Here is a 21,677-nt window from a genome sequence, read left to right as displayed (position 1 = left end):
ATGTACATTTAATTCCCCACGTTTAGAATATTGTCATCTAGCGGTTCCTTTTTTTTGATTTTCTAATTTCCTTCTTTGGGACACACTGCAGTCTGCATCATGCTGACATTATTGCACTTTGACTTTCTTCAGTATGGGTGAAAGCAACATTAGAATGATTCATCTCCCACTCTCACTGTCGGTGACAAATGTGCAGCAAGTGTTTCTTTAAAGAACACTCAGCACTGGGAGAGGAAGTCTGGCTTTCATCGTGGACAAGCATATTTATGAGGCCAATGATTATGACACTGTAATTTGGACCTCATGAAAACAATCAATAAAGTTGTCCCTATTTGGATACTATAAGTTAATTAATTTAAATTAAGAAAGCATTAAGGATTTTTACCTTACCTTCAATATTTGTTTTTATTGAATTTCTGTGTTTTTCAAGACTTGCATGCTTAAAATCTATTTCCGCACCTTCAAGGAGGGGGCGCTTACAATTTTCCAGCCATGCAAAATAACTTTATAATATGCTTCACATCAACAAGTCTGCAAAACATCACTGTTTAATTTGTTGTAGAAGCACCGCTCTGCCTTACACTCCAAATTAACATTGTGTGGTTGTTGAAAATAATTTTAAAATACAAAATAAGAAATGTATGCCTCCAATCAGCAGTGTTTGATTACAATGTAGACAGTAAAAAGACGCTGAGGATTCAAACTGTGATGTAGCAGGGAAATATTATATATAATATAAAGAAATGCAGCTGCAGACAGATGAGAATATTCTCTTTGTGAAGGTTTGTAACCGTTTTATGGGAATAGTGTCTTTGCAAGCCATAAAAAAAGTCATTTGATTGCCAATATGCTGCATGAATACTTAATGGAGTTGGATTTCCATCTTACATTTGCAAGTGTTTGCTCAGAGACTTTGCCTTTTTTAAATAGCTCTTAAGGATGAACTTTCATTATGTAATCGCTGTGCGTTTCTGCGGAGGATCCTTGGGGCTGCCTCCCAGTCTTTTATTGTGTTCTCTGCTTGGAAGCATCGGGGTGGTGGGTATGCCTTTTGGTCCCATTCGGGAGGTTTCAGTTCCTTCATGTTTTATTCACCTGGGCACATCTTTTATCCTACTTATCCCCCAATAGATTCACATTGGAGGCTTCAGGCGTTTCCCGAACACTTCTATACTCAACAGTGTACACAGAATAAACTGGTAGACATCCAGCATGTTCCTCTAGGAGAGCTCAGCAGAATATAAGTAGCAGACACTGTTGAGTTGAAACTAAGGTGATGGTGCAGTTTCTGTCGCTACTAGTTTTAATCTACAATATTGAAAAATCTGAAAAGGTATTGAGTGGTTTGCACTAAAATGTTCTGTAATTCTGCACAAGCAAAATTGCTTTTTAATTTAGGTTTAGGGCTTTAGGAATTCAATGGGTTTCATAAAAAACGATGCAGCATATTTTACACCTTCAGTGTTTGACAGACCTTAGATTTAGTACCTCCTTTCCAAAGAATATAGACTAAAATAATGCAGTATCGTGACAGAGAGAAAAAGGCGAGTCACGTCAGTTAGTGGTAGGTGTCGCAGGAAACCCTGATATGTGGCACTGATAAAACATCAGTGTGCCGTGCGCCTGTCAGACCTGCTCACCCTTCGCGTGCAGCGCCTGGACGCTGAGATGTGAGAGAGATGTTAATTGGACCGACGCTTTATGAGAGTGAGAGGAGGGGAGATGGACGAGGCGTCCCTACTGATTCACAGATCTGAGGTGGAAGACAGGCGAGCCGCAGGGGGGCTGTCCGCCAGAGTGAAGACCACAACGGGAATGTTAATGCTGCTTGAATAACTCTGCAACCTATTTTCTATTTGAAGGGTGCCTATATACATGTAGATGGTGGAGTATCAGAAAATGGCCCAGCAAATAGAATCATTCTTGCCTCATTTTTCTAGCTTTCGATATGATTCTTTGCTTTGCTTCTATTTTGATACATTTGCACTGTTTCTTAAGGAAAACATTGCATAATTCATACTGCCAGTCAACACTGACTGTACTCCCTTTGCAGTTGAAGTAGTGTAAGCAGATTTCTTAAGAACCGTCTCCAGGATTGGGATTGAACCATTCACTTTGTAGCAACATCTGCCGGCTTCCTCGCCCCGAGGACTGAGTTCGTCAGCTAGAGCTCTGTTGCCAAACTGTCAACACATGTGCCAACGTGTCAGACGCCTCCTCATGTATGGAAATGAATCTCAATAGGCCTAAACGAATATCCGTTGCCAGGAGCCCAATTTAAAGCTCAATATCCTGCTTATACCAGAACTCGTTTTTGAGTTTAAGCTATCTTACAAAAGAAGGAGAACATAAACATTCGCCATTATAGCAATCAGAACATAACCAACTCCCAACTCAATATATCAAAACAATGCAGTCAAAGAATACAATTACAAAAACAGAATCAGGGTAACACCACTGGTGAAACATTGTGAGAATCCCATTAGTAAGGAAGTCAAGATTTGCGTTTACCTTAAAATTTGCTTTTTTTAAACAAGTTAGCTCGGTTGTTGTTTTCTTTGTTGCGTTACGGCATACAGATAAACAAATGGGAATATAGCATTCAGAATCAAGGATTGTGGTCATCCAGAGATTTCTCAGAAAACATATTCTACAGAATTAAGAAAAAGTATTTGTCTGGTTGATTAATACACTATTGTGAATACAATGACTTTGGCGAAATTGCATTTCGATATTTTCTTCTCCAAATCTTGCAGCCCTAGTTCTGTGTTAATGATGTGAAGAAAAATAAATGTCAGCATGAAAACACCATTATCCCCCCGGCCCACACAACATACTTTACTCCCTCCTCACACATCCCTCAGACTGTCTACAGCACCAGATTATTCTCTATTTGCACAGTGAGGTGGGCATATTTGTTGCTCCTAACACTCCCCACAAGTCTCTGTAGGCATTTGAAAATCAGTATGGCGAGCATCTGCGAAACCTCCCAAATCTCTCGCACTTCTATCCACTCATGAGGGATTCTACCTGGCAGAGAGAAAGCAAGCTTATCTGTGTATGAAATACTAATGCGAATAGCCTCAGCCGTACTTTGTGCATGAGAACACACAGGGCCCTTTGCTTGTTGCAAAGCCCACCTGCTCTGTGTTTTAGCATGTGTTAAACAGAAAGGCCTGCCAAAATCTTCCAGCCTCAACCTGAATTTAGACTTCTGAGGCATGAAGAGAACTGAGTTATGTAGGTGAGCCAAATGTATTTCCTTTTTGAATCCGCCGTTGTCTCTTGTACTACTTGATAGAGCAAGACTTAAACCCCAAAAGTATTACATGCTCATCCAAGTGTATTCATTGAGTATACTGACTATATCAAGAACTTTATTAATTGACGGTTCATTTACAGTACTAAGCATTGTCAGAAGAAGTATTCAAATCCTTTTAACTATGTAAAAGTACCAATACCACAACCTCAAATTACTCTGTTAAGGTCCTTACACACCAAGCCCATTTTTGGCGTCGATAGATGTCTGGCCGTCGATGAGCGTCGTGTCGCCCTGCTCAGATTGGTGTGTCTTGGTGTGTACTGCACCGTTGTGTCTTTTCGGCCGAGCCGACACCTTCCGCCGGCGATTCGACATGTTGAATCTGGAGGCTGTCGGCTAAAGAAATCACTCTGATTGGCTGGTCAGCTTAGCGAATCAGTGCATGAGAAGCAAAACGGAAGTGAGGGACCCAAACAAACTATTAAGAAGGCAAATCTGAGATTTCATTTAACTCCAGCTCTCGACACAGGTTCGGGAAAGCCCCGTGAGCTTCTCGCTGTAGAGTGAAAATGGAACGCACACGCTATTTGTTGTTTGTTTATATCACGCAGTCTGTTCTTCTTCTCTCGGTGTACAACGCAGTCTGTCTTCCGGTTGTTGCCTCTTTTGAATGACGAATACACACTACAGACACCTGCTGGTAAGGAGAGTTATTTCCACTCACGCATGCGCAGTTCATACGTGCTATATGGCCGTCGGCTGAAGTCTTTGCGGTGTGTTCCAGTCCAAAACATGGCCAAGACGCAGGAGACGTGAGGTGACGTCAGGGTTGGGTGGTAACGGAATACATGTGACGGCGTTACGTAATCAGAATACAAAAATCAAGTAACTGTATTCAGCTCGCGTTACATTTGAAAAACGAGTAATCTGATCATAGTTACTTTGGTAAACCTGAAGTGAATACATTTTGAATTACTTATTGGAATTATTGGTGGAAAAATTTCCTCACAACATTTAATATTCATTACTAAAAGGTACAGCCGAATCATCACAGCGCACAAAAACTTTTACCGCCGCAGATGGACCAAGGGAGCGTTTGAAAAAAATGCGCGGGTCTGCTCAGTGAAACAATAACAACGTAACATGGAGGAACAAAAGTCTGCGTTTTAAATTGTGGCGATATCGACACCACAGGAAAACCTCCTTCACTTCATGAAATCTCTACAGCACCAGGAGGCAACGGGAGGGTTAACTCAGCCTCGCCAACCTCGCTAACGCCAGTGTTGGCGTGTGCCAACACTGGCAGGAGCGACACGCCCGTTCTAAGCCGTGTCCCTCACTCCTCACATCCCAAGCTGCATCCCCAAAAAGTTTATTATGTTGTTACATCGTTTCAGAAGTTACGTTTTAGTTGTGCTCTTGATAAGCCATTAAAACAGTAAAAACAGGTTCAGTTTCCTTTTGCTTTTTATGTCTCCTGTTCACCAAAACATACCCATCTGTGATGGAAAAAGAAAGTAATCCAAAAGTAATCTGAATACGTTTTTTAAGACACGTAACTGTAACTGTATTTGGATTACTTTCAGAGCCATGTATTCAGTAATCAGTAACTGATTACATTTACAAAGTAACCCTCCCAACCCTGGGTGACGTGAGTTCCGTCGGGACGTGTTCTTTGGTGTAGGTTGGTGTGTGAGGACCTTAAGACGTAAAAGTTAGTAAGGATGATCAGCAAAATGAAAGTAAAGTATTAGAGGTAAAAGTAGGTAATGTATAAATATCTAATATAAATTCAAAAAAACATCCCAAAAAATATAGATGATTACAAATAAATTAGAATTTACTTACTTGTTTATTGAGGCTAATACAGTATATTATCTGCCAATTGTGTAGGTTCTGCTAACCAGCTAACCAGTTCGTATTTTATTTTAACGTAGAACAAAAATGGAAATAGTCAACACATCATTGCACAGTACTTTGAGTAAATATACTTTGTTACATTCCCCAACTGGTACAAAGGCAATATGCCAAAGAATCAATGGGTTGATTAGGAAAGACAATATACAGATCAATCAATAATTGATGAATGATCGCAACTTTGAGCCCCTCGGCCAACATGTATCAGTTTATTTTGTGCATAATGCTGATGGACCCTTGTGAGGACGCTTGCAGTGAGAAATAAACTAAATGATGTTGATGCGAGTTGAAAAACAGTGTTTTTTCCCTGCAGTGGCCAGCAGATGGGTGCTGTCTGCTCCATCCTGGCTCTCCCACTGTATGATTGGAGCTCAAGAATCCAGCCATTAAACACACAACAGATGGGACATTTTCCATCTTCCAACCCACTCTCATTAAGCAGCCAAACAACATATAGTGAGGTTGACGATTGCAGGCATATTTTGTAATTTGACACCAAGAAAAAAGAAAACTGAGAACTCGTACTTCCCAAATATAATTAAGGTTGTTTAACTTGGCATGTTAACACGAAGAGATGAAACCATCAGAGTCCCGCCGCTCTCATCTTTGCAACCTTTGAGCTGCCGAGCCATGTGAGGAGCGCTGCGTTTAGTTTGGAGGTAATCAAAGCTGAGGGTGAGGACAGATGGTGTTTGGAGGGTAGTCTACTGGAAGGACAAGTTGCTGTTGACTTTAGGAGACATGGTGGGACGGGTTGACTGACACACCAGCCTGCCCACATGACTCAGTGGGAGTCATTACTGCAATGAGCCTAATTACCTTCAGGCCTAATCTGTGTTTAAAAACCTGCTGCTTATTGCGTTTAATTAACCACAAGAGCAGGAGAAAGATTGAAAATGCGACATTGTAGCATTTGTTTTGTTACTACAAGCGCAAATAGATGCAGGGATTGTTACATATGTCATCATTTCAAGCTTCGGATGACTAATTGTTGCGTCCGTGTAGTCCTGTTTTCTCCTTGACTGTTTACACAGAGGGCTTTAACTGTCCTTTTTTGTCCTCTACAGCACAAGTGTGTTTGACAGCAAAGTATTTTCGTTCTATTTTGTTCCCAGCCTGCACCTTCATTTAAAATGTTACTGAGACAGTTGTTCTGCCTGTAGCCTGAAAGGCAAATTACTCTCAGCAGCATCACTGAAGGCAGAAAGAAAGAGAATTCATCTCCAGATCTCTGTTTTGCAAGATGACGGATCAAAGAGTGTCATCTAAATAGCCGGTTCATGATTTGAATAACATTTGTGCACCATAATTACCACATACAGTATATGTAGTCATTTTGACGTGGGGTAAAAAATGCTTTGAAAAAGCAATGGACTCATTTCCAAATGACAGTAGACAAGTATACCTTCCTTTTTTGTCGTTTCATGAAAGAGCCCTAACCCTAACCCTTGACAGACCATTCATAGAATATGTATTGGGATCAAAGTTATATTGTGCTCAAGTTAACTTAATATATCAAATCATTCTCTTATGGAAAAATACTCAAGTTGATTGGATTTTAATTCATAGCAATGGAGTTGTATCGAAGATGAGTGCTTGGGAAACTATAAGGAGAGGGGAATTGCAAACATGCCATGTTTGTTTCCGGGCTGAAATTGAGGAGAGATTCTGGCTCAGCAACTACTCTCAAGGTGAGAAAGGCTTTCAACGCATGCTCCAGCAGAGAATCTGTAATAATCTAGACATCTGTTGTTTTCTACAAAACCTTCATCACACAAGAGTGGGTGATGCTTACAGTATGTGCCAAAAAAAAACGTTCCATAAAGAATCCTGATATATAACTAAATCATGTAGCCTACAAAAACCAACCTAGACCTGAGTGGAAAAAAGGTTTCACAAGAGAGTTTTTGTAGAAAGACAAACCCTGAAACGATCCTTTCAGCCGTGGGTGTTTTTGTATGACTTTGTAGAAATACTACAGACTGCTTGGCTAACCCTCCTGAATGGCTGGCACCTCTCTTCAGCCTATTTGTCTCCTCCAATTGTGTGGAAGCTCCAGGGTGTGCCGCACATTTAGAGGATTGTCCCGCCTGTGAAGCTGGCTATCACATTAATCTGCTTCCTTTCACAAGCAATGAGCTGGGTCACATCACCCAGGGCACAAAGCGTGTTTTTTTTAGGTAGTGATCAATGAAATGCATTTTTGTAATTTTGTCAAACAGGGCTATTATCACTTGGCATTAACTCTTACAAATACATTATTTTATACAGCATTTACAGTAGCTGAAAAGTACATTCTGTGATGCCTGCTATTCACAGTTCAACACTTGAAGAGTATATCACAGGTATAGCTGTTTTTATAATGGACTGTATAATAGTGTAATACGTTTTGATTCTTCAAAGGGCCAAACCAAGATGGGGGGTTTTTTATGTGCTGCTGGTATATAATGGAAATCCAAGCATAAAGGAATTGAAAGAAACACTGCATACTCTCTTAATGTCAATAGAAATGATGTGTAAAAAAGTGTTGGATTTGTATGAAGTGAAACATCTTCAGGTACGTAAGTAAGAATGAACTGACACTGAGAGAAAGGCAACAAGACGTCGCATAGAAACAAACCAAATGTTGTAGATTTTTCGTGAATTAAACAACAGAACGATTCTATGTGCTAAAGTGATTCCCTTGTTAGTGATACTAACTAGCAAAACTCAAAGTATTTCCTCACATGATTTCCTCATTTAGATGAAATCCTTCTTTTGAAAGGCAAAATGTGTATTCTTTTTTTTTTTGTACTTATCCTGAAACAGGTTATTTCTCACATCGATGCAAAAACACGTATAAATCAAATTCCATAAGGTAAACTTGCTCATTCATTTGTAACATTTTCTGCAATAACAAAGCGCACAAGGTAATAATACAAATAAACCACCAATATTTGATCTCAGCACATTTATATTGGCTCACTGTATTTATTATTGTATTACCCAACCGCTATTATTGACACAGCGGCCTTCTATTCCAGCGCAGACGAAAACATTTTCCAAGCAATACAAATGGTATTAGTGGCTTTAGATGAGGTGCTACAGCTCATATTGCATATATCTGTGCACAGGGTGTTTTTAGGCTTGCATTCTATTTCCAGGTTCATTAAAAGCTGCTTCTGAAACAACAAACACGTAAAATAAATTCATGTTCAGGCCTCAGGAACATTTCACAGCAGTGTAACAGTCAGATTGCTGTGTCACAAATTATCTTATTTTACCCTCTTATTTTATCGTGAAAACACTACCTGAGAGTAGAGGCAACCAACAGGTCTTATTAACGGCTGCAAAATGTTTGTATTTGCTTTATTTCCAGGTGAGGGGAAGAGTCAAGAGTCTCTGTGACTGTCCTTCTTTGTTCTGAGGACAGCGCAGTGGTTCACTGATATGTGTTTTGACCCGCCCCAGTCTTCTGCTATCTGCTGTTTGACACCGACAGAGAGCTGATACTGTGAAATCGAAAGCAGAGGGTGAGCTCTTAGCAGGAGCCCGAAACATTAGCTATTAGCAGCAGGGGACAGGAGCCCCTCTCTGACACTCTGAATCGAGGTGTACGTCTCTCAGCAGCTCTGTTTCGATTGTTGTCTTCATTTTGCATTATCTTTCTGCCTTTCCTTTAAGCATTTCACCCCCTGCTGTGTCATCAGTGGGCTATTCGCTATTCCAGAGTTGTCCTATTACCCTGAATAACTAAGGAGACAGAGACCGTTTTATGTCTGCCTTTGTTTTCCTTGCCAAAGGTTGAACAGTCCAGCAGCAAAGAGAGATCCTTTACATTCACTTTAAAGCATGGAAACATGTCACAGTGGAGGCACACAATACAAATATGGACAATCAAATACTCATAATAGGCCCCGTTAAGGAATCAGAAGGTCCCACAAGACGGTTAATCTTTGAGTTGCTTGCTTTGGCCGACGTATAAGCTAAGGTAATTCAGTGAATGAGTTAATATACAATGATAATGATTCAAAGCAATGCTTTTAAAACACAGACAAGTCAGACACCCTCTCATCATTTCTGAATGACCTACCCGTATGTGACTTTCATTTCTAAGCCCATTGAATCTTTTTTAAAATGAACATCTTTGAAAACAACTGGGCCCTGTAGTTTAGAAGCAAACATGGATCAAACCGCAGTAAACTGTCCATTTGTTGTTGTTTTCAGCAGCGTTATAATACACATTTGGTGCTCTAATGAGCGTTCCAGCAGCAGAACGGTGTACAAGGGGAAGTAAACGACAGATCCCTGTGGTAATGTCATAGCATGTCATCCGGTGCAACGATCTGGCACATTTACAACACCAGATCAAAACAGAATTGCATGAATTGCAAATGTAGCCACTTTTGTATGCAGCCTGCCAAAATCTTTGTGGCATCCTGTTAAACGCTCCACACACATAACCACGCCTTGGGCAGAAGGTCGCATTAAACAATATCATCATCATAAAAAAGGGAAGGAAATTATTTCCATTGAGTGAGCCGGATTCTGTTGATTTTATGACTCCATGAAATGTTTTTTGCTGAGAATCAGCATGATAATAGCTCAATTAAAATACTGATTGAAGAGAGGTGAAAGTGGAACCAACATATTTGTTGTCTTACTGACTCAGCCACTTCACTACTTGTGTGGCTGAACTGTGAAGTTATCAAAATACATTGAAACAAGAGGGAAAACCTTAACATCTCTAGAACAATTATTTCAAAGAAGTATTCTTTGCAGCACTTTAATTCATTTACCCAGGATTTGGAAACAGGATTTGGGCATAGCTCTACCTATGCAGATGAGAATCTTTCCCCAGATTACACGTGTATCGTGTGCGGCAGAGTATTTATACCTCTTTGCTGTAATCTAAGTCGATGTGGAACAGACTTTGCCTTCCCTTCCCCTGTCTGGGCTGGCATTATCACTTACAACCGTGGCACTTAGTCAACATCACCAGCAACTATAGATGAGCAGCATAATTTGCATGTAGAGGTATTTCAAACATGGGGATTAGTCGGTGGTACTAAGAAAATCCGAATCCATATATATGTAAAAATATTTATATTGATATGAATAAATATTCTGTGATTATCCTTCAAAGTATGTGGCAGTCTTAAGTTGCATTAATGCCTCGTTTTAGCGTTTCTCTCTAAGGTTGTCACACGCATTGTGTGAGATAGAGAGCAGAGCCCTTTGAAGTCTGTCAACTCCTATATCCTATTAAATATCAAATATATGTGTGTCCTCTCCATAATCCCCACAAAGCTGCTATTCAGCTGCAGCACTTTGAATGCTGGATCAACGCTACAGCTTTAAGTCACTTTATTATAATGATCAGTTTTACAATATGCCCAAACTTCTTTTAACTCGTGTTTCTCTTGTTTATAGTTGGCTTTCGAAAGTCCAATTCCTTTTCGACAACTTTGTGACTTCTTTGTAAGGAAGCATTTTGGTGACACAGTTTTTTGATTCTGGTAGTCAAACGTCAAATGCATTGTGACTTCACTCAACTTGTACTCAATAGCTCACGCTAAGGAACCAAAAATGAAAGAATTGCACACCAGCCTCCGCAGAAAACTTTAACACACTTTGTTCTGCATCTAAAAGCGAAATGAGGTATTGTTTTTCAGATTTGAGTTGTATATCAAACACATTTGCAGTACTAATATATGTTGACTATGCAGTGTTGAGCTCCATGAATCTGGTTATGTCAACCTTTGAGCTGAACATATTTCAGAATATTTCGAGATGATTTCATCACACAGCAGGTGTGTTTCAGTGCATCAGCTTAATCCCCAAAGCCTGGTGGAGCTGGTGATGTCAGCAACAATGCTTTTGTCGTGTTAGCAATGTTAGCATCCTTAGTGCAAGCTCGAACTTTACGCACTCTGTCTAAGAAAGGCCTCACATCTCACTGTTCAGAAACCTAAATTCGACTCTGAAAGCATTGTTATATCTTTAGTTGTGACATCACACCAAAGGGCAGAACAGCAAGGTCAAACTTTGCAATTTCCTCCGATTCAAAAGTGAGCCGTGAGGAGCGATTTCATGCTTCAGCAACTCCTTAAATAATATATCCAACTCTAAAACCCAGCCCAAGACTAGATGATTCTCCATAATGCCCCTTCTTTAAAGACCACATATTTATCATGCAGGGGTAATGCACATTCTTTCAGAAGACTAGCAGAGCATCACTATTTTTTAATACTTCATTGCCATCTTTACTATTTTGATTGAGAAAAGCAGTTTCCTTCCGTCTTTTCCATTCCACTGCCTTTTTAAAATCCTCACGTCTTAGTGGCTTGATGCCCGTCCTTATCATAGTAACAGTATTTCTAAGACCCACAGTATGCCCCGCTCATGTTAAAACATCCAAATCAAACATTTCCTGATGTTTGTTAATAAACCAACTCATCCTTTGAGTCACAGGCCGGCTCTGCTCTGAAACATGACTCTTACCTCACGAGGCGGTATCAGTCACCACACAGCGCCATAACCTCATAGGCATGGACAACCTTTTAATAGAACTGCGACTCCTCAGGTCTGAACTTGTTTGTATCATTCGCACAACTAGAATAGTAAAACTAGAATACTTGTTGTACTTTGTCGACCAGTTTGAAGTGCATGTCCTCATCTGCAACGATTTACGAGTTGCAATTTAATTGGAGGGAATTAGTGGACATTTAGCTTCTAATATCCATCAAATTAATCTCTTACTCTGTGTTTCTCTCTCCTTCTCTCCCAGGAAATGCAGAATAGCTTCCAGGATTAACCTCTGCTCTTGGTAGAACTACCAGAAGTTCACGACCGTTTGCACAGCATTTCACAGCCTGGGAAATTCCATAATGTAAATATATCTTGCTCCTTTTTTTTCCTCATTAAACCTACGGCTTTGGGAGATGAACCCTAGAGGATCTACCGGGAGGGCTATTTCCTTCGTTTGGATTTAGAATTATCTTTGGCTGGGACTACGGTAGCGGTGGCTGGTTGTGGCGGCGGTGGTGGTGGTGGGAGGACCTTACCACCTTGGAACACGGGATTAACTTTACAAAAGCACGCGCCACCATGAGGATATCCGCCCCCTCCTGTCTCTGTCCCTTTCTGGTCTGCCTCTGTTTCATCCAGAGGTGCTACGGGGCGAGCCACCACCTCCCCGCCAAAGTGCCCTCTTTCAGGAACGGGACCAAGCTGGCCAACGGGGAGACGGAGGTGCATCACAGGCCGAAGCGCGGCTGGATCTGGAACCAGTTCTTTGTTTTAGAAGAACACCTGGGAACAGAAGCACAGTATGTCGGAAAGGTAGGAGTTTGTATTGAACTGACTGCACCTTCACAAAAAAAAATAATCTTTTGATCTTAGGGAACTTGGCTTACTTGGCGTTTTACTCCCTCCCCTTGTTTATTGAGAAACGGGCTACAGCAGGAGCACTTTGTTCTACTCAGTTAGACTGCCACGTCGGCATTGTTCACTCTATTTTTATCATCTGATGTTGAAATTCAGAGCTCATTTGTGAATGTATTCGTTTTTTTTTGTCTGTCATTACCGTGTCGGTAAGAATTCCTGTCATGATGTCCAAAAGCGTTCTCTCTGCGTAATTAGGAGGGCCTCTCAGCATGTCTGCCACTTGGGGAAGCCAGCTTTGCAAGAGTGGATTAAGTTTGAAAGTGAGAATAGCCCTCTCCATCTCGCTACCTTTGAAATTAAAAATCAGATTTGGTGTCTGTGGGAAACGCAACCAGATTTGATCTCTTGGTGGGAAATGAACCACCACAGTTAGAAATTGGACAGTAGTGCGATGGGGACATGAATAATAAGCCGGGGCGCCTCACAGTTAGGAAATGGTATGAATGTCATTTCAGAGTGACTGAACACCAGAACAGATAGTTGTGGGTATTCTTTCTGCTTGTGCATATAGGGGTGTAGCATGGTTGTTGGTGGTGACTTCTCTGTTAGCTCCACAATAAGCCACATGGAGCTGGTTAAGTCCTCTGTTTGCAGATTGCCTGCCCTTATCTCCTGAAAAGTTAAAATGTGTTTCTCCGCTGCTGCAGTGATCATTATTCTCGGCACTCGGGCACAGATTAATCCCCTCAACTGCACTCGGAGAGAAAGAGAATGAGAAAGGCAGCACGCTCCTCTGACTGCACATATGTCTGTATTTCAACAACGCTGCCATTTGAAGGGAAAATGAAAGAAAAGAGGGATGACATGCTCGGAGAAAAGTGTGAAAGGGAAAAATAACAACAACAGTAAATATCACTTTCTACCTCAAATGTCTGTTTATTGAATACACCTGGGGTTTTAATCGAAATCGTCCTTGTGAAGCTGGGAAGAAAGGTTATTTATTGGTGAAACATGTTTTTGCTAATATTATTTGATGCGTGAATGAACCATGAAATCCCACAGTGCAAACAAAAACAATCCCGCAGCATCTACGAGGCAGAGTGTCCAGAGTATTAGACGTTACCGAAGATTTGCAGGATGTTCAAAGTGTCAGTTTGTCGATGCACTAACTGCATAAATAGGTGGTTACTCATTTAAAATTAAATTCGTCCACTGCTTTAAAGTTCATGAGTGTTTGGTTTGCTGGCTGGTGTGTTAGTCCTATCTTAAGGGTGTTGTTGTTCTGTTTGTGTGTGTATTTGTGTGTGTGTCTGTAGCCTGACTGCCGCAGATGAAAGCAAAACAAAATAAACAGCTAATCCTGGATGATAATAAAGCACCGAGAAGACACACATAAACATTATTAAGGAATCAATTTGACATGCACGTTAAAAGAGATGAGGTCTCCAGATGGTTAGCACAAAAAAACATTTAATTATGAGGGTGGGGAATGGTTTGCGCTGTCCTAATGTGGCCAGGAGACAGAATGACCCTTAATTAGACGAAGACAGTAGAGGGGGAGGAGGAGGATTAATGCAGTCTACACGTATTGTGCTTTGTTTTTTTTCTTCCTCCCTTTGCTTGATTAAAACCTATCGACATTAGTGAGCCTCGAATGAGCAGTCTTTGCTGTTAATTGCTGTGACCAAGAATAAAAAAGCTTTTAAAACAGACGTTTCATGATAAGATGCGTGGAATATTCTAGACTGAAATGGAATTTCTAAATACTACATATAGTCAACATTTATGCAGATGTTTGCTAAGAAATCTGCACGGTCAATCATTACTCAGACATATCATAATGTTAGACTCAGCCTTGGCATTCGTGTGTGTTATATGTACTTTTTACAACTCTCATACAAAGGAGAGCAAAGACTGACTGCTGGGAATAGGTGAAGCAGCCAGCCTGTCAAGAACATCTTTAATCCCCAGGAGGTATCCCATAATCCCCAGTGACACCTTTCTGGGGGGCTGATGCATTTGGGAAATGACAGCTTTGTGCATGAGTGAGACGCAAAATGCTTTGGTAGGGCACAGGGCTTGTCCATATACGAGACAGGAGGCAACCGACTCTCCCAAAGGGACATGTGGACGTCTTCTTGTCAATCATCTCAACGTGGTGCTTTGAAGTTGCTCGGCAGGTTACACACCTTGCAAATCCCCCAAACCCTGAATGAATATATATTGCAGCCTGCTGTACCTTAAATGGAGGACGTGGTGCAGCTGTTGTAAAAGTAGTCTTTGAATGGAACCAACGTGTGTGGCGTGTGCGATGATAACATGTACAGTAAACACGTTCTTTTGATTTGACAGAATGGGTGCTTCAGCCCAGTCCAGGAGGAATACCCCTCCTTGTATGCTACGTTCATTTGCATGCGCATAGTAGCAATCTCTAACAAAGGTGCTTATATGTTTTATTCATACATCTAAAACTGTCTTCTTGCATGCACATTAATACCAACAGTGGGAAGAGACGGAAAAAATAAATAAAGCAAGGTCTTTACATGAAAAAGTGTTCCACCCATTATTTGCGATGCAGTAAACAAGTGTATGCACATTTGGATGTTTTCAATGCTAAACCACTGAAGTGTTATATGAAATAACAAGGAGCATTTCACAGCTGATGTCACATTACAACTCTGCATTGTTGGATAGAAAAACATCGTGGAAATGTCAGAGATAATACTTATCAACCTCTGAGGGTTTATTCTGACACTGAGGCATTCATATGAGTGTGGGAGTGCATCTATATTTATGAATGTAGTAGGGCTCCAACTGAAGGTTTTTCATTATGGATTCCTCTTTTCATAACTGTTTAGAATGTTATATAAGAAACACTTTTTTGAAAATATAAAAAATAAAACCTGAAGCAGTTTTGTGGAGCTCAAAATGATGTCCCTAGATTGCTTGTGTTGTCTGACAGTTAGTTATAAACACAAGAAACTGCAAACAGAAATATCTGTTTGATAAATGAAGGAAAGCAGCCTTCAATATGTTGTCTTTGTGCCAATTAAACACCTAACCAAAACAATATGGTGATAGGGACGGGTGGCGCAGTGGTCTGTGCGTTTGATCATCAGATCAAGGGGGCGTTGGGGAACTCCAGTTCGAAACCCGCTGCCGCCACACTGCGTCAGGCCGTTGTGTCCTTGGGCAAGACACTTCACCCGAATTTGCTCCTGTGGGTATTGTCCACAGGAGATGACCATTACATGTATGATCTGTATGTGTAATGTGTATTTGTAAAGCGCTTTGAGAGTCTTTGATAAAGCGCTATAATAAATATAAGGATTATTATTATTAAAGACACTAAAACGTTGGGTACAAAACTTAATATATATCAGATTATATTAATTTAATCTATTGTTAATATAATATTGAGTGATGCATTAAACCCATTAAATTAGCTCTAAATCACATGTTGTACATTCAGTTCATTCTCCTCGTTATGTGTGCATATGTGTAGCAAAGAGATGTTCATGGACTTTTCTCATCTGTGTTTGAGGTCATTTGGATCGTCAGTGTTTGTTTGCGAAGGCTCATCGTTTTCTGGTCTGGAATATATATGTATCTGTAGTGCTGTGTCCTTGATACGGTCACACTTTGACCAATCAAAACATGGTAGAGGATGAAGCTAACCCAGTGAAATACAGTTAAACTCCCATTGATTTGCAGGAAATAACACTTGAAGCGTATGTCTGCTGCATGTGCAGGCATGCATAACATCCTGAGTGCATTCCCGTGTCCTCTGGCTGGAACCTTTTAATATATTTGCACTATTTAGACACTTGAGACTAAAGCAATTTTCCTTCACCCAGCACAAGGGAAAAACGTGATGGTTTCATTTCTGTCTCATTCAAACATCGCAGTTACAGGCAGAGCCATTAAATGAGTTTCAGACTGGCTTCCGGGTCTCTAATAATCTCATTACTGTACATCAAGACGCTTGCATCCTGCTGGGAAGACAACGATTCATTCTGTGTCTCCCCGCAGATGTCAAAATAGAGGACAACTATTAGGGCGGATCTCAGTGATGTTCATCAAAGGCTCGTCTCCAGCACTCCCCTCACCTCATCACTGTCTCTTGATGTACGGTCATTAGGCGGGCGCTCCATCATCAGGGTTTACTGTGACTGTTACAAATCAATCGCGGAGAAGGGGGCGCTCAGAGGAGTTGATTGGGAGGGAGCTGGGCCAAATTGTGGTATAATAATCAGACAATCAAGCACGCCCACGTAAAAAGTGATTAAGTTCTCGAGTGAAGTATAAGAGCCGAGATTTAATCAAAACCGAACCCACCCCCCTTACTAATTGCAAATATGACGGCACAGCAGTGCTCATTTCTCCTTCTCTTCACCCCATGCTCCACTGAAATTGCACATTGTTGATGGAATGTACGCTTCACATCCAGAATCCCACTTTTAACATCAAGGCAATGCAGCTTTAATGAATCGTTTTAAACCAACATGTTACAAGCAAGTTGGATTTACAAGAGGTGTGGAATCCTAACAAAGAACACACAGATAAACAGAGATTGCAGTGATGCGTGTACAGATATTTGTAGCTTTGGTGCATCAATACAAATGTGCTGTGCCCTGGTGAGCCCGTAGGCCCTCCAGCTTTCATACGGTTGATGCTTAAATGAAAAAATCTTAAATCAGCACAGAATACATTCCTGGCATTCATTTAATTGTCACATCCAGGTGTTGTACTTGTCCTTTTTTTTTCCTGCTTTGTAGAGATGTGCTTTTTGTTTGCCTTCTTGAACTCGTTCCACACTCGTTCATAATGAGTGGAACAAGTAAGGCCAGCTCGGCACATACATTATGTGGATCTGTACACCCAATTTGACCGAGCCAATTCAAATAGCATTCACCAATAATGCAATCCAACCAGGCACATACATTATGAGGATCTGTACAATGGAGAGGACAAAGCTGGTACAGAAGAGAAGAATAGCTGAAGGTCAGATGAAGGATGTATGAGGATGCATTACAGCGTATACTTCACTGGGGCGATGTAATTGTGAAGATTGTGTTACAATACATACACCTCCTCAAACCCCAAAGTCCTCTACACTCCGACTCCACTGAGAAGCAGTGTATCAACTTCGCCGCCTTCTTCACTAACAAAGTTGATACCATCCGCTCCCTCCTCTCTAGCCCCTCTGCACCTCCAGTTACAACTGCTGACCCACAGCCTGGGACAACCCAGCCTCTTCGCTGTTTCACGGACATCTCTCAGCGAGAGGTTGAGGGCATCGTTAGGAGGATGAAGCCCTCCACCTGTGTCCTGGACCCCCTTCCGTCAGCTCTTGTGAAATCGTACATCTGTACCATGAGCCCCATGATCACTAAGATCGTAAACCTCTCACTCCAGGCTGGCCATGTCCTCTCTGCCCTAAAAACCGCTGTCATCAAACCTCGTCTCAAAAAACCCTCCCTTGACCCGGGAGTCCTGGCCAACTACAGACCCATTTCCAACCTTCCTTTTATATCAAAGGTGCTGGAAAAACTAGTTGCTGCTCAGCTCCAGGACCAACTAAACTCCAACAACCTATTTGAGAAGTTCCAGTCTGGTTTCTGCTCAGGCCACAGCACAGAAACTGCCCTGGTCAGGGTCACCAACGACCTGCTGATGACGGCTGATGCTGGCTCTCCCTCTCTCCTCATCCTCCTCGATCTCACTACAGCTTTCGACACGGTCGATCACGGCATCCTCCTCCATCGTCTGCACTCCACCATCGGACTCTCTGACTCTCCCCTTGACTGGTTCAGATCATACCTCACCGGGAGAACAGAGTACGTCTCCTTGGGCGAGGCAGAGTCGGGTACCCACAACGTCACCAGTGATGTCCCTCAAGGATCAGTTCTCGGCCCCACCCTCTTCACACTCTACATGCTCCCCCTTGGCTCTATCATCAGCCGACATGGAGTATCATTCCATTGTTACGCTGATGACACCCAACTGTACCTCCGGATCAACCCTACCTCCTCTGCAGCCCTGCCTTCACCCACACTCACTGCCTGCCTGGAGGAGATACAGGCGTGGATGAAGCAAAACTTCCTGAAACTCAACAGCTCCAAGACCGAAGCCATTATAGTTGGCACCCCACACCAGGTTCGGTCATCCACCATCACCACCATCAACTTCTCCGGCCAGGACATTACCCTCTCCTCAATAGTCACCAACCTGGGTGTTAAAATGGACGCCCATCTGACCTTTGAGGCCCACATTAAACAGCTGTGTAAGAACTCCTTTTATCACCTCAGGAGCATCGCCAAACTCCGCCCCACACTCACTCTGTCTGATGCCGAAAAGCTGGTCCATGCCTTTGTCTCCTCCAGGCTGGACTACTGCAATGCACTCCTCATCGGGATCCCTAACAAAAGCATCCAGAAGCTCCAATACATTCAGAACAGCGCTGCTAGGATCCTGATGAGGGTGCGCAAATATGAACACATCACCCCATCCTTAAAGCACTACACTGGCTACCCGTGGAACTGAGGATCGAATTCAAGGTCTCCGTCCTCACCCACCAGTGTGTCCATGGAACTGCCCCTCCCTACCTCAAGGAACTCCTCATCCCTCATACCTCCTTGCGGACCACCCACTCCAGCAACTCCAACTTCCTCAAACCCCCCAGGACTAAGCTCCGTACTATGGGAGACCGGGCCTTCTGCTCGGCTGCTCCCAGTCTGTGGAATGCTCTCCCCGACCAAATGAGAGCACCACAGACCGTGGAGGCTTTTAAAAAAGGCCTCAAAACCCATCTCTTCAAAGGAGCCTTTGCCTAGACATTTTTATCACCATTTTATTTATTTTTTTATTGCTTTTTTATTAATTCTACCGTGTTGTGTAATGTTTATTTATATTGTTCATGCTCACTACTTGTAGCACTTCGGGATTTGAAATCAAATATGAAGTGCTTTATAAATGGAACCCATTATTATTATTATTATTATTATTATTATTACATGTCATGTACTGTACTACTTTTCCAAAAAGTTGATATGTCCCTTGCTTCATTACAGTTGCATAGAAAGATGAAGCCGTTTTTGGTTGACTCTACCTAAAACAGGACATGATTTATGACTGAATTGCAGCAACTTCTAAGCATTTTGGCTGATTATCACAGCACCATGTGGCCACTCAGCTCTATATCTGTTCAGCAGGAAAATTGGCAGGAGTAGAATAATTGGCATGGTGACTACTAAACCAAAACTGAATCCTTTGATTGTGCATGTTGTTGTTTTGGCTCAGAAATTCAGCTTTTGAGACTTGTTTTTTCCATTATGGGTGAAAAGGTGGTTGCATTTGATCAGAAGTTATGTTCTAATATTTTCAAAACCTGTCTGTAGGATATCCTGTTGTGTATATAGTTGCTGGATTGTTGTGTATAGATGGTTGATGGACCAGATAGCTGCTGGGCATGTTATTCAAAGGAAACGTAATTTTGAGTATTTTTATCAGGCAAAAATACAATGCATATGCTGGTTCCCTTGTAGTCAGTGGGAGGTTTTGATGCTCTTCTTTGTCATAAATGATGACTGAATATCTTTGACTTTTCGGTTGGATAACACAAGCAATGTGAATATTTTACCTCGGGCTATAGGAAATTGTAATGGCCATTTTGGTGATTTTCTGCCATTTTGTAGCCATAATTATTAAACGATTAATTAAGAAAGCAATCACCAGATTAATGCCTCGATGAATAATTAGTTACGGCTATAGTTAATATGTAATAAAACATCCCTGTGATTGGGTTTAAATATAGTAAAATATGTGGAAAGAGGCCTTTACGGATACAATATCATTAAAATATGTCCTTATCTAATCGTTCCAGTCAGCTTGGTAAAAATCTGTCTAATTTCAAACATAATGAAAGCCAATCTCAATGCATTCTTCTGGTCATTCTGGTCATCAATATTATATGTCTGTGTGGTTATTAAATCAGTTAAACCTGATTAAATAAATCACAGTCGCAGGGTGCACACTTCTGGGCATCTTTTTGTCTCTTTGAGTTCGTATGAGATGGAAAGATTAGTTGCTAACCAATCATAAGAAAACTAAATAATTGCTTCGAATTTTGTTAATTGTGTTGAGTACCACAGGAGCTGTTCGCGCCTTGTCGTCTTATTCATCAGTGCAAATTTCCCTCTGTGCTCTACTAAAACATAATTGGTGAGTTGACTTTAATAATCAAATCTGACAGAGCGAATGATTGACAGAAAAACTATAATCATAGGTAACAAAGCAGGTTTGTTTTCATTAGTTTTGTTATCAAGCATTACCACACGTGTAAAAAATACAATTTAATGTATTACTGTCTTAGTGGCAGATACATTTCAGATGTGAGGATTGCTTTCCTTGGCTTCTCCATTTTAATTGGCTGAGACGCCTGACAAGTAGACGGAGACAAACATAGAGTTGTTTTTTACTGTGAGCCCCAATTAGCTTGTGAACACAAACAGTTTATGGCTGCTCTCGGCAATGAGCACACGGACACCAAACACTGACAACACGTAGCTTTCTGAAAAAATAAAGTGAAGTTACCCTTTCTCTGGGGTTGCTCCTCTGGGACGTATGATGAAATTATAAGGGAGGTTCTCCTTGAGATTGGAGTTTTTCCGGCGACGACTTCAGAGCCCGAGTCTCTGTTGATCTCTTTAAACTCAGAAGTGCATTGCCAGCCGCCAGCCACATGCCTGTCATCTATTCCACTTTAATAAAGTCAGCCGTAGAGACGGAGAGATAAACACAATCCCTTGTTTTGATGCCCAGTGGAGAAAAGGGATCCCTCCAAATCTTTTTTTGGGGGGATGACAAACAATAAGGTCATTTTTTCACCTTTATTACCATGTCTTCCTGGACTTCACTGATCGTGTCTATGAGAGATTTTCTTAAATGTCCATATATTATAATATAGGGCCGGGACTCGATTAAAAAAATTAATCTAATTAATTAGAGGCTTTGTAATTAATTAATCGAAATTAATCGCATTTTTAATCGCATATATACACAAGTATATTTGACCTAAGAACAGTGAGAAGCAATTTTTTTCACATGGATTTTAGTATACCATTAGGCG

General features: G+C 41.3%; 1 protein-coding gene across 4 annotated transcripts in view; it reads left to right on the top strand.

Annotated features, from left to right (window-relative positions):
• LOC117537615 (cadherin-18) overlaps positions 1–21,677 on the top strand; it is a 183,349-nt gene that overhangs the window by 100,041 nt on the left and 61,631 nt on the right. For 3 of the 4 annotated variants that reach the window (XM_034202897.1, XM_034202888.1, XM_034202905.1), the window contains exon 2: positions 11,949–12,502. In XM_034202897.1, the coding sequence (XP_034058788.1) occupies positions 12,269–12,502 (234 nt within the window). In that variant the 5' untranslated portion in view covers positions 11,949–12,268. Of the gene's footprint in view, positions 1–10,799; positions 10,820–11,948; positions 12,503–21,677 lie in introns of those variants that run through there. The other variant, XM_034202912.1, reaches the window with a different exon arrangement.

The sequence above is a fragment of the Gymnodraco acuticeps genome, unplaced genomic scaffold, assembly GCF_902827175.1.
Source record: "Gymnodraco acuticeps unplaced genomic scaffold, fGymAcu1.1, whole genome shotgun sequence".
NCBI classification, from domain to species: Eukaryota; Metazoa; Chordata; class Actinopteri; order Perciformes; family Bathydraconidae; genus Gymnodraco; species Gymnodraco acuticeps.
The sequence above is the reverse complement of the archived record's forward strand: the minus strand, read 5'-3'. Positions and strand labels throughout refer to the sequence as shown.